Source organism: Diceros bicornis, chromosome 9 (assembly GCF_020826845.1).
Source record: "Diceros bicornis minor isolate mBicDic1 chromosome 9, mDicBic1.mat.cur, whole genome shotgun sequence".
Taxonomy (NCBI): Eukaryota; Metazoa; Chordata; class Mammalia; order Perissodactyla; family Rhinocerotidae; genus Diceros; species Diceros bicornis.
The window spans coordinates 18,164,457-18,178,854 of record NC_080748.1 but is presented as its reverse complement, the minus strand read 5'-3'; the positions used below and the strand labels follow the sequence as shown (position 1 = coordinate 18,178,854).

General features: G+C 37.6%; 1 protein-coding gene across 6 annotated transcripts in view; it reads right to left on the bottom strand.

Annotated features, from left to right (window-relative positions):
* Positions 1 to 14,398, bottom strand: part of NBEA (neurobeachin) — a 696,720-nt gene that overhangs the window by 21,015 nt on the left and 661,307 nt on the right. For 5 of the 6 annotated variants that reach the window (XM_058547999.1, XM_058548000.1, XM_058548003.1 and 2 more), the window contains 3 exons: positions 4,073 to 4,135; positions 3,660 to 3,749; positions 1,003 to 1,195 (listed from right to left, as the gene is read on the bottom strand). In XM_058547999.1, the coding sequence (XP_058403982.1) occupies positions 1,003 to 1,195; positions 3,660 to 3,749; positions 4,073 to 4,135 (346 nt within the window). The remainder of the gene's footprint in view (positions 1 to 1,002; positions 1,196 to 3,659; positions 3,750 to 4,072; positions 4,136 to 14,398) is intronic. The other variant, XM_058548001.1, reaches the window with a different exon arrangement.

The following is a 14,398-nucleotide window of genomic DNA, read 5'->3' as shown; positions in this document are numbered from 1 at the left end:
AGATTTTAAGCAGTGAACTGGGCCAACTAAATCCTTTGGTCATATCCACTCTGTTCTGGCTAAATATGTATCAGTATGTCTAATTCTTACAACTGAATTATATCACTTCTTTTTCTCTTTTTTTTTGTGAGGAAGATCAGCCCTGAGCTAACATCCATCCCAAGCCTCCTCTTTTTGCTGAGGAAGACTGGCTCTATAACATCTATTGCCAATCCTCCTCTTTTTTTCCCCCAAAGCCCCAGTAGATAGTTGTATGTCATAGTTGCACATCCTTCTAGTTGCTGTATGTGGGACGCCGCCTCAGCACGGCTGGAGAAGCGGTGCGTCGGTGCACGCCCGGGGTTCCGAACTGGGGCCGCCAGCAGCAGAGTGCGTGCACTCAAGGGATAAGCCACAGGGCCGGCCCCCGGAATTATATCACTTCAAGATGTACTGGCTGGAACTTTCAGGAATGAGTTTGGAGAAAACACATGTGAAGTCACTGAACAATTTAGATTTTGTCTTTTCTCAAAGTCTCTAAGCTCCACAAGAAGAGAGATGGTGTTTGTCCTGTTCATTGCTGTCCTCCCAGTGGTCAGGACTATTTGACACATAGTGGCCCCTCAAATATTTGCTAAATAAATTAATGAAGTGGAGGAAAGAGGATTGGAGACCATCAACCAGAAAATCCAGATTCACACTCACTTTTGTTTAATATGGGATAAAACTTTTTTTTTTCCTGGGGGGCAGTGGTGGAGTGGGAGGACCTGAATTAGTATAGAACTGCTTTAATTTACCAACTATTTATTTAGTACTTAACCATTAGCCAAGCATTCTGCAAGGCACTAAAATACAGCAGCAGTGAATAAGACAGTCAAGGGTCATTTAGTTAGGTTTGGCAATTATTTAGTTTGCTGCTTTTTGTCGCTAGTTTGCATCCTAGCTAGCCTCCAGCACACTTACCTTAGCTTAACTCCGGCTTCTAAGAACTCTTTAGTAAGTGACTTGCTTAGGCACACGTACCTACTGTGTTGTGCCATCGATTCACTGCAAACAGCCTGCTGCAGGTCACGGTCACCACTGCAGGGATGGTCAGGTGGGGCAGTGTGTTGGCTGCCACGTGGGTTACTGGAGAATTTGATGGAAACTTCAGCACCATGATCACATCCTGTTGCATCTGATCTTTAAACATGAGTGGACTCTGTGGAAGGAAACACTGTTGAATAGAAAGGGAAGAGAGCAGAAGAAAACAAAAGGAATACAACAGTTAGTGAGAGCTCTGGGGAGAATGAAGTTAAAACAGACGAGGCTAGCCTGAGCATACAGAGCACAAAGCAATCTGAACTTTCACCCTGTGAGCGTGGCACAGAGCAAAAAGCGTGGACTCTGTGTGGTCACTGATAGAGGACACTGAATTGTTAATGACCAGCCTCAATTTAAGTATTGCCAGACTGCAGTGTGAGAAGTTAGCTTACAGATATGCCCATATGGTGTAGCCTACCTATTTGGTGCAGTTAAAACATCGTTTGGTGGAAAAATTAGTCAAGTCAGTCAGTGACATTGTTTACATGAAATATAAAGTGAACTGACCAATACTTTCATTTTTTACTTGATTGATCTGGGGTCATGGCTATAGTCTAAATAATTCAAATATACCAGCCCCCTTGTCCGAGCTTTGCACACATTTCTGCTGTGGCACTGCTGACTGTTTATGGCTTATCCCTCCTTCCCCTTTCTAGACTGTGAGCTTCCTGAGGGCTAACCCTTCTCTTCTTTTTTTAATCTTTGTTTCTCAAACATCCAGCATATGACTTGATAGAAAGCAGATACTATAAGTATTCACTACTAAGTATTATAAAACACTATAAATATGACTATATAAAAAACATAAAATTGGGATGCTGGAAATAACCATTATATAGCTTTCATACGTGTTTTGTAATTGTTTGCTATACATATGAATTCTCTGCTACACGAACTTAGAAAGCTTAGATTTTCTGTATAAACAGTTTCATGCCAATTTAGTCTCTTAACAATTTCCCCTAGGAAAGTGATGAATTCTGACTGGGCATTTCTCCAGGATAAGTATTTTTATTATTATTATTAAACAGAGAAAACTAATGTGGGAATGAAACTCTTCTGCCAAAGCATTTCACAAAATAAAGTGTTAGAGAGATTCTCTTGGACAGTTTATTAAAAACGCTTCATCTCAAGGCTGGAGGCTCCGAGGCCACATCTCCGCTTCTACACTGTGACTGGGTGCCTGTATGGGAACAGCGTGCTTGGGGCAAACCTTTCTGCTTTGTCACACGCAAGGACCCATTTCAGTCAGAGGAGTTCACTGTGACTAATCAAGGGGGCTCAAACTGTTTGGTGGAGCTACTGTAGAGAGAAAAAAAATGTTTTCAAGCAAATACATTTATTTATGTGTTTCACTAGGAGTTTGACTATTGATTCCTTGAAGGTATAGAGGATGTATTCGTTTCTGTGTTGCCAACCCTTAGCATCAGGCCTCACACACAGAAGGTGCTCAATAGAAATCTGTTAAGTGACTGACAGAATAAATGAAAGATGTGAACAATACTTCCATTACAAAATTACGGCTTATAAATTTGTTTACACATATATGATAGACCATATTCCACAGCTCTTTACTCCAATACTAGGGTATTTGCTGCCTTGATAACTGTCTAGAAAAACTAATGAACTGTAACTCATTTTGCAAACACATTTTTACCTTAAAGCATTTTTTACTTGAGTAAAAAATTACTGAAAAATCACAGTTTAAAAAATAAATTCTAAAATAGTTTCTCAGAAAAATTTTTACCTCAAATTAGATAAAGAGGGAAATGTCTACTATTTGCTAATAAATTGGAAAAGGACTGTTGTTGTATGAAAATGGATTTTTAACATTCAGATTAAAATATAAAGAATATTACTTTTTCCCTTGAAAAATGGGAATAAAAGTGTTAATATAGGTAGTTGATGATGATGACACCAGCTAACATTTACCGAGAGCTCATTGTATACCAGGTGCTAGCCTAATAGTATTGAGTCATTGCATTTTCAGGGTCGGTATTATTTTTACCCCCATGTTACAGATGCTGAAACCTACATAGAAAGGTTAGATACTGTGCCCAAGTCATTCACTACTTAGTGGCAGAGATGGCACTGGACCCAAGTCTGGCTCTGGGGCCCTTGTTCTCAACCCCCTGCTCCACTGCCTCTCTGCAGTGACCATAAATTTATATTTCTTTATGAAGAAATTCTTTTATACTTCTTTCCTATTCTCAAAATGAACTACTCCTCCTACCCCACCTTGCCCCAAAAAGATTAAATTAGGCAATATATTGTGTTTATGTATTTTTCATTCCAATTAATAAATCTAATTTTGGTGCCAGTGAGTATCTGTAAGCCTGATGTGTGTGAATGAGTTTATGTAGAGGTATATATAAGGTGGCTATTTTTGTGAATCCAAAATTTGGCTAGCTTAAGCAGGACTCAAAGGTAAGAACGGCACTCACTTCTCTGTTTCTCTTCTAGTATCAGTATATACTTAGGCTGAAGAGTTAGCCAAGAAATCGAGGAGCCTTTAAAAATGCTGCTAAAATCACTATTTTATTTCATCTATACCCAGGTACAAAGAAAGAAAAAAATTGCAACAAGCTGATATGTCTTACCAGGTGCATGGCAGAGCTCCGAGGCGGATGTGGCTCAATAAGCAACTGAGATGGCGTCTGTCCAAAGTTCTGGATCTGCGCCTCCATGGCCTGCAGGGGAAGGAGAGTGACTGTCATAATCAATATGCATCAACGAGAGAGGTCAACACACTCTCTGACAATGCAAGTGTTTCCCAAGTCAGCCATGAAAAGAGTCCAGAAAATTCACCGGGTGCTCTTCTCTCAGGGTGCAGAATCATCCAAGTGTTAGTATTTTGTAGACAAGCTTTGCTTCTCCTTCCAAACATGCTTCCGTTAACCAAGTCACTATTCTTATTTAGAAGCTGGGGTTAAATGTGGAAATGTTAACCTGTGAGTACATGCATGCAGCTAAAGCCCAAAGAACACTTTTAGACTACATACAACACATATACCTTAATAAAGTCCTTTGTAAGAAGGAACGTATGGGGATCTCTAATGAAATAAGCTTCTGGAATCTTAATGGGAAAAAAGAATGAGACATAAAGTCCACCAATGACACAAAATAAAATTCAGAAAATCATATGTTCCAATCAATTCAGAGGGTAATCAGTAGAAAGAACACTAAGACTTTTGTCTGATAATTAAATATAGTCAAACTTTCACCACGAAAAATATATTTAGCAGGCTATGATATTTTTAGATGAATCCCGAAATATTATTTATAAGGTATGAAATCATTTCTCTCAAAATTTTTCTGAAATTTTAGAAAGAATTTACTCGAAGAGGAAATAATTCTTTTGGCATCCTGAGCTATGCAATATTTCATTAAAGCCTAAACAGATGGAAATATTAATGAGATTTTATGGCTTCCAATAAGTAAGAACGATTTTAGACCTCAAACTTCACTGTATAATACCTTTGTGTGTGTGTCAAAGAGTGAATCTTTACAAGAAATTTAAGAATTTCTTCTATGCGTAAATTCTACAGGCAAAAATTTCAATATATTAAACTAGACTAACAGAAATATTTCCTGAAATATTGTATGTAATTTAAGTCAACAAGGAGAAGCATAATATTTACTATGATCATTACTCTGTTATCATGCTAATTTTTCCCCTAAAATTGTGTGCAATTTGGTTGCACATAAAAGTGAAATATGAAACTCATTGCTGAGTGCTCTGGAGTGCAGGTAAGTGGCAGATGGCTCTCAACACAGCACTGCCACAATCGCATCACTATCTACAATTCCCATTTATAAAGTACTTAAATTTAACAATCTGTCCTCCTAGACTGCATTTCAAGAAAATGTTTATCAATAAAAACATGAATTTTCAAATTTATTAGCAATATTAAATAGGAATGCATCACTATCTGCCATATTTTAGCAGTTGCATAAATGGGGTTTTGGTTCTTTTACTTGCAGAGGCAACAGGATAAATTATTAAATCTCTTTAAGTGCTGTCCAATTTTAATGTACATATTTATTTGCATGGTGTCCAGTCATATGCAAAGTGTGACTATTTTACTAAATTGTACTCACACAGATACCATCATACTTTATCTCCCCAATGCAAGATTTATGATCATAAAAGGGAGAAGAGACCATTTCTGGCTGTGTTCACACACTATTAACAATAAACTCTTCAGAATTATTTGGGGAAAAAAAGCAGTAATTTTATTGTTAAAGCTGCCCTGGTTAGATAATGTCCAATACCTAGCTTAATGTATCATGAACGGCTAAAGTCTAACAACAGATACTGTTGCTTGTGTTTTTACTCCTCCAGAAAGAGGACAGGGTGGGGGTGGGGAGACGGGTAAGCACATTTTAATCTCTAGATCAGTGCCTTACACTTAGTAGGTAGCCTTTAAATGTTCATAGAAGGACTAAATCAACAAATATGCTTTGCTTGACTTTACTCTTGTTTCTGAAAGGGAAGTATTAAAAACATACTAGAAAATGTTATGAAACTGACTTAATTTCCAGAAACCTTCTGTACAGTTCTTTCCAGTGGGTCCCACCTCTGATCCTTTTTGGACTGAGGCAGAGTACACACACATATATACTTTAAATGACTCTCAAATGGCAACGGGATAAATATTAAGCTGTGATCAATCTCACCCTTTAGTTAAGACAGTCTATTCCCCACATTTAACATTTATTTTTTTAAGACTAAACTGAATCCTTCTTCCTTGTGATCTACATCACATGCCTTCATGACCTAAAAGTTCTTATTCCAATACTTATCTTTTAGCTATCTTGTAATCCTGCCTTCCAATAATTCCTTACCCTCTGATTTAAAAATGTACACTTCTTTCTGATCTTGAAAAGGCATGTGTCTCCTTTAAATTCTATTTCTTGTCATTACCAAAATGTTCGAATGGGAAGTGAGCACCTACTGATTTTCTTCACCTGCTCCCTGTCACCTTTTCTGTCCTCCCCCTCTTTTAGGAAGTCATCAACGTCTTCCTTCTTGTCCAGAAGAGAGGTACTTTGTACGGGAGGGCGCCCCGGGATATACACAGCCCATTCTGTAACCTATGAAGCATAGCAATTGAGTAGTTGTTCTGAGAACTACTCCCTGATGTAGGAGAACATGCATCCCTTCGTGCTAACCTTGGGCAGGTTCTAAATCCTTCCCAGACTCCCTAATTCATAATGAATGTCCTCCATATTCTCACAGCACATTTCCTTTTTTCTTTTATCATGGAATTCAACACACAATTCTTCACGTATGTCTGTTTGCTCAGACTGAATCTCTGCAGGTCAGGACTGTGATTTAGTCCTACAGAGTCCAAAAATGTTTGCTGAATATAAAAGTAGGGCAGTGGTGGGGCTTTTGTGCAAAACTAGAAAAAGAAAAGCACAGTGTAGAGAAAACTTCAGAGCTCTTTACTTTCACAATTCAATACCACAAAAACAATTAACAAACATTTGTTGAATGCTTACTCTATGCCAAGAGATACAAAATCAGATCCCAGACTGCCCTCAGGAAGTTTCCAGCCCATAAGGACATAAGTGGAGCACATCAGGGCCACGGGAGGAAGAAGGACCATGGCGGAGGCCAGCCCAGAGTGCAGGGAGCCCAGGGAAGTGATGTCTCTATCAGACGCAGGGTGGAGGAGGGGAGGGAGAATAAGGCTGTTAGGAAAGGACTTCCAGAAAAAAGACATGAGCTGAGGTTTGAAGGTTAAGAAGGAATTAGCTAGTCAACAGCATGAAAAGATTTTTTTTGCCATATAGAATTTTTCCATTAATAATTTCTGAATATACCAAGTTAAAAAAAAAAAAAAAACCAAACAACCACTTACAGCTAATTATAAGGTGGAGTCTTTCTATAGTATCAGAAATGGCATTTTAAAAACTTTCACATATTTCTCTCTATATTGTTCTGCATGGGTCAGAGAGACTTAATGTTAGCTTTATTTATTCATAAAATATATATTTATTGAGCACCTACTACGTACCGCGCACCACTCTCGATATCTGTGAGACTCATCAAACAAAACAAAGATTCCTGCTCTCGTTAGAGGCTATATTCTAGCCAGGACGCCATAGGAGCCTATGTTCAGCCAGACATCACACACCAGCATCCCATGAGCTAGACTCAGCTCACAGATGTGGTTTCTATTTGAGACAACATTTATAGGTCAGGAAATTTTATAAAATAAATTTTGTTTTTCGGCTTCTCTCAAGAAAATCAGAAGATCTGGCAATACCCCATCAGCATTCCTGCATGGCAACCCTCCTCTGGTGCCAAGGCACAGGGACACTTTTGTGTCCACCACTCATGTGACCCACATACGTACTGCCCCTTGGGCTGCTTCACTAGTTCATCCCCTGTCTGATTCCTGCAGACTTTGGCATTTGTGAATCCTTTTAAAACCTAATACCAAAACTTTAAGTTGGATTACAAGAAATCTATTGCTTTACACATCTCTACAGTGAAGAATAAACTAATGTTGTATTGGGAACTCACAAGTACGTGTCATGTGTATGGTAAAAGACTAAAACTTGGGAAATAAGTCTGTCAGTCTAACTTACTTCATCGAATCTAAGATGTTATCCATTATGAGAAGCATCATTATTTTATATAATATTAAGAAGTAAAAAATGTTGCCAATTAAACTATGATACACTATTGATTGCAAGACACATTGTGATTTGGAGTGTGGAAATATGACAATGATGTGCATCCTAGAATAAATAAGTTATAGTAACTTTTCACATATAATAAACAGTGATATCATGAGTCTCACATATTTCATACAAATCTAGCCTATGTAATAGGCTTAAAACCCTAGATTTTTCAAAACAAACATGACTGACAAAACCTTTGGTATTTTACTAATATAAAAGACCATGTATTCACTGGTGGACAATCTTTTGGTGGGATAATAAGAAAATATGGATCTGCTTATTCTTAAATAATAACATTCTTTCTTAGGGCTTTGTAATCACTTGACTTTGGTATCTTGGACTTAAGCTTCTTATGTGCACCCATTATTTATTTATTTGTTCGTTTGTTTATATTTCTTTTTATTTTGAAGTTAGAAAGATAAAGTACATCATGAACACTAATCATAGATGTATACTTTTTTGAATGTTATGTGTGTGTGTGTTTATGTATCTTCCCCCCTTTAACCACCACCCAGATCAAGACAGAGGTTTTGGAATGGAACTGGAAGGTTCCACATCTTCATCTGGGTGGTGGTTACACAGGAGCATACTATGTGAAGGTTCCCTCTTGCCCCTCCCCAGCCAATTTTTCCCACTCCTCGCCCTCTGCCAAGCTAATCACGTTGATACTCTTCATCATTGATTATTTTTTGTTTTTGAACTTCTGCTAAACAGAATCACACAGTACCAATTTTTGTGTCTGCCTTTTTTTGATCAACATAATGTCTGTGAGATTCATCCTTGTTTTTGTGTATATCAATAGTTCTCTTTTTTGTGCTATGTAGTATTCTATTGTATTAATCTATCACAAAATATATCAATTCTCCTATTGATGGATATTTGGGCTGTTAACAGTTCCAGATTATTATAAATAAAGTTGCTTAGAAAATTCTTCCACATGTCTTTTGATGAAGGTAAGCAGCCAATTCTGTTGGGTGTATCAGTAGGTACAGGGCTGCTGAGTCATAGGGTAGGAATGTTTAGTTTTATGGCCAAAGTGTTGTCCAAAGTGGTTGTACTGATTTTGTGTATTTATTTTGTGTAAGTATTTGTGAACGCAGAATGCAATGGTCAAAGCTGCAAATAAAGTAATGATTTAGACTGTGTGGTCTTTTAAGGGACTGATATGCTGAAACTCTTACATGTCAAACTCAATTGTGTCTCATAAAATAATTATATAAGGGATACCACTTTATTTCTTCATCAGGAATTGTTCAGATAGGAATGACAATGAAGTTAGTTTCTTAAGAGTTTTATGTTTTAATTACTATATGGATTCTTACTTATTCTTATAAAAATTATTTTGTTGAATAATGAGCAGTTACCATGTTCTTAGCATTTATTTTTCTCCCCACTTAAGTTCTGTCAAGAAATAGGTATGTCATATAATTAGTAAAAAAAGTCATTTTTTTTAAACACTTTGAAAGGAGTTCTAAAATATGAAATTCTTCAGGGATAGGCAGAGAAGTAAAGGAAAATGTGAACTAAGTTATGCATAAGGGAACAAAATAAGAAAATCTGAACAGTATATGTGATTTTCAGATTTCATATACATACATGACACATAACTTGGTTTTACCTGCTTATATGTAATATAAAGCTCCCAGTTGGGCAAGTTCCTATTAGGGACAGTTTCCCTTTTGTTCCCTCCCTACTTCCTGATCGTTTCATTCCTTAGTCTTGTTAGGCTCTCTTTGTAAAATCCTCTAGGACCCACCTCTCAAGTTACAAAATTACCCACATGTTCATCCAGCTCTCCTTTCTTTTCACTTATTTTCAACATGCTCTCTAGTCTTTCATCTTCTTCATAGGTCAGACCATTGTGTACGGCTGGGCTGTGTCATCTATGCCCTGTACAGTGGTGCCCAGTTCGGGGGCCAATGAAGGATAGACTCTACCTCAGTTGCCAGAGGAAGGAGCACCTTTTGTAACTCATCCTCCTAAAGAGAGTGCCTTTTTTTTTATTATTTATTAATTAATTAATTTTATTTTATTTTTTTGTGCGGAAGATCAGCCCTGAGCTAACATCCATGCCAATCCTCCTCTTTCTGCTGAGGAAGACTGCCCCCGAGCTAACATCCGTGCCCATCTGCCTGCACTTTACATGGGACGCCACCACAGCATGGCCTGACAAGCGGTGCGTCAGTGCGCGCCCGGGATCTGAACCCTGGCCGCCAGCAGCGGAGCGTGTGCACTCAACTGCTACACCACGGGGCCAGCCCCCAAGAGAGTGCCTTTTTTAATTCTCACAAAGGGGCCATAGGCGTTAGCTATGGTTGTGACATATGCCATATTCCTTTGACCTGATACTCTTCTTGCTTAATTGCTTTTTTTCCCCTTCTTGTCTTCCCTCCCAAGAAAGTTCTATCTCCTCTATGAATAAAGAACATGGCTGGGATTAAATCCTAGAAGAGGAAGTCAACACGCTGTGGTGTATGTGTGTTACATGCATGCCTGCTGATGGGAGAGACTTCACAGACCGGTAAAGGTACACGCGGCCACAGGTAAGTCAGAGTTCAGGACGATATTCAAATTAATGATAAACTCATAATATTCTACAAGAAAGAAATTACTATTTTGATGAACAAGTGTGCCTTCTTCCCTTTGTGTTCACTAGTTACCTACTGGGCATCTTCTCTGGGAGGCAGCAGATAAAAATTTCTGTTAATCTTGTCTTTTACACAATGTAGGTAAATTTAACCCAGATACATTTTTCTCCCGTAGAATCTTTACAACTTCTAGTCTTTTTTGTAAATGCAATTTAGTACTATCTTTTGGATGAAATGCCATCAGGTCTAAGTACCACGAGGCAGACAGTATGAGGGAGCTAATAAGGTAGCTTCAAATGACCTATTTCATCCATTTCCCTTGGTCTGTACCATCTTTCAAATCGTTTCCCAGAAAAGTCAACATTTTATAAAGTACTACAGGTTATGCTACCCATGATGAGAAATATCAGAATATGTCCAAATTACTAGTCAATTATTGACAATTTTCAGAAAATTAAAAAAAAAATAGTAAAAGTGCTGGAGAACACAGAAAAACATTTTCAACAAATTTCTTTACTATTGTGTTTATCTCACTATACAGCTCTTACTTAGAATGATTTTATTTTAATGCTGGAAAGTAAGTATTCTTTTTTTTACTAGAAAATACAACTTTCACATACAATTAAAAATATATGTGATTTATATCATCCTTCTGTTCCACATCCAATTCTACCAATTCTATACCAAATAGGAAAAAAAAAAAAGGAATTTTGAGAAGTCTGAACTGATAAAAGGACAGATGACTCAGCAGCAGACTGTATTTTAACTGATAAGCTTTTGCTTCTGGTTTATTGTTGTAATAAAACAAGATCATGTAAAGCATTACTTTTTAATGCTAGAAAAATAGGAGCAAAATAAATCAAGCAAATAATTTATCTGCTCTTTATTATTTCTTGCTTTATAAACATTAAACTATATAAAAAATTAAAATGCTATTTTATATTCAACTGCTTCTAGTTTTTCATAGAAATTACAAACAGAAGAACAAACATGTTTTCTTTTAACAGTCAACTGCATTAATGCTAAGGCTACACCAGCAAAATTATTAGAATATTTTCTAATATTCTAAGCAAATATTTGGTAACTCAAGTAAAAAAGAACGACATTTCCTTTAACTATCAGACAACGTTGTACAATATTTGAGGGAGGGGATTCTGATTTGTTCATTTACCTGCCTCAGTGCTTGGTTTTATTCTTTTACTATAAGTCTAAAAAAAATGAAGAGGAGAGTGATTCTCCTACTGATGTCTATTTCCTCTTGGAATGATGGATTATAAGGATATCACATAATTGACTTAACAAATGAATGTGAAAAAACAAGCAGCACATCCTCTGGATAGCAAATTCTCTGTCTGGGACACTTTTTCTTCAAATTAGGTCAGCGCCATCCGTGGCAAAAGCACTTAATTTTTCTACTTAAAAATAAGTATAAGTCAACTCAGGTAGGAAAATTACACGTATTTTACTGTAGCAGTTAGTGGCTGTCCTACCTGGGGTGCCTTAAATAAGTGTGCTTATCCTAGAGCAGTGACTGACTCAGGGGGACAGAAAAGTGAGTTGGATTGTCTTTCTTGTCCCTGGGACACTGGCCTCCGAGGACTGCATCACTGGTACTCTCTTGCTCCCTGGCTTCCCAATGAGTTCAGCCAATGAGAGCTCAGGAAAGGAGATAGGGAGGTGAAGTGTTTATTGTATGGTCCCTCCTTGCCAGGTCCCAGGTTGGCAGTGGCTGGGTTGCATTCTTCCACCTAAGGCCACAGCTCCTGCTGGGCGACCACTTTCTCAGGGCTCCTTCTCCTGCCAGGTTCTGGTAATGGCTTCCTCTCCTTGTACCCTCAGGCCTAAGGGTGGTAGCCAGGTTAATCCTTGGATGCTTCACCTTCCCTTGTTCATCTACTTTATCCTGCCCATATCTTTGTAAATAGGACCATTATTAAACTCTCTTCATTATCCCTTTAAAAATTTTTTAAATTGTGGTAAAATATACATAACATATTTACCATCTTAACCACTTTTTAGTGTACAGTTCAGTAGTCTTAAGTACATTCATATCGTGCAACCAATCTCTAGAATCCTTTTTACCTTGCAAAATTTAAACTCTGTACCCTTTAAATAACTCCCCATTTACCCTTTCCCTAAGCCCCTGGAAACCACCCTCTACTTTCCCTCTCTATGATTTTGATTATTCTAGGTACCTGATATAAGTGGAATCATGTAGTATTTGTCTTGTTGTGACTGACTCATTTCACTTAGCATTAATATCCTTAAGGTTCATCCCTGTTTTAGCATGTGTCAGAATTTCCTTCCTTTTTAAGGCTGAATAATATTCCATCATATGTATATACCAGATTTTGTTTATCCATCATCCACTGATGGACCCTTGGGTTGCTTTTACCCTTTGATTATTGTGAATAACGCTGCTATGAACGTGAGTGTACAAATATGTCTTCAAAATCTTGCTTTCAATTCTTTTGGATATATACCCAGATGTAGAATTGCTAGATCATATGGTAGCTCTATTTTTAAATTTTTCAGGAAGCTCCATACTGTTTTCCAGAGAGGTTGCACCATTTTACATTCCCACAATAGTGCATAAAGTTTCCAATTTCTCCATATCCTTACCAACACTTGCTACTTTCTGTTTGTTTGTTTGTTTGATTAGTAGCCAACCTAATGGGTGTGAGATGGTATCTCATTGTGGTTTTGATTTGTATTTCCCTAATGATTAGTGATGTTGAGAAGCATTCCATGTGCTTGTTGGCCATTTGTATATCTTTTTCGGAGTCTTCATTATTCCTTTGAGATGGTAATGTGCTGAGATCCTGACTGATACAAATAGGATTGGTATTCAGGTATAATATATAAGAGAAATGCTGGTTAGCTTTTGCTTCATTTCTGGGTAGGACTGACCAAAATATGATTATACCTAAGCAAGAGACATTTTCACTGAGGGTTCAGAATATTCTGAGGATAAACACTATTATAAGCCTCTTGGGTGAGGCCATAGTCTCTTTGCAATCTAAACTTGTTAATCCTCAAGAAGAGAACTAAAACACTCTGTCCTGGATGATTTAGAGATTAACCTACCTGGAAGCAAGGTTTTTAGCAGATGATCTCCTAAGGATTCTTCCAGGTTTTTCATTCTTTGCTCACTTTTGAGTTGATCTTTAAATAGTACATAAGTAGAGGATTCAACCCAGAAATGCTTAATGATATGTGAGAGGAATCAGTACAACATCTCTGCCAAATTCTCCCAGGTTGAATAAATTTATATAAAGCAAACTCTATGCTGGCTGACTGAGGAAACGGAGGCGGAGGAGGGGAGGGAGTTGGGGGGAAGGTGGTGGAGGAGGAGGAGAAGGAATGGCAGAGAAGCAGTAGCACAGGTGGTGACCTTTCTTCACCACACAAAGTAAGCTCAGTTGGAGTGTCTGGTCATGAAGGGAAAATCATCATGAGACTTTCCTTTCTCCATTGCATGTTCTTGGCTCCTTTGGTGAAGATTAACTGACCTCAGATGTGTGGTTTTATTTCTGGGCTTTCAATTCTGCTCCATTGACCCGTGTGTCTGTTTTTGTGCCAGTACCACGCTGTTTTGATTACTATAGTTTTGTAGTATATTTTGAAGTTAGGGATTGTGATGCCACCAGCTTTGCTCTTTTTTCTCAGGATTGCTTTGGCTATATGAGGTCTTTTGTTGTTCCATATATATTTTAAGATTCTTTGTTCTATTTGCGTGAAGAATGTCATTGGGATTCTGATTGGGATTGCATTGAACAAAGAAACCATGAACAAAATGAGGAGACAACCCACCAACTGGGAGAAAATATTTGCAAATCATGAGGGGTTAATTTCCAAAATACATAAAGAACTCATACAACTCAACAACAAAAAAACAAACAACCTGATCAAAAAATGGGCAGAGGATATGAAAAAACATTTCTCCAAAGAAGACATATAGAAGGCCAACAGACATATGAAAAGATGTTCCAAATCACTAATTATTAGTGAAATGCAAATCAAAACTACAATGAGATATCACCTTTTACAGC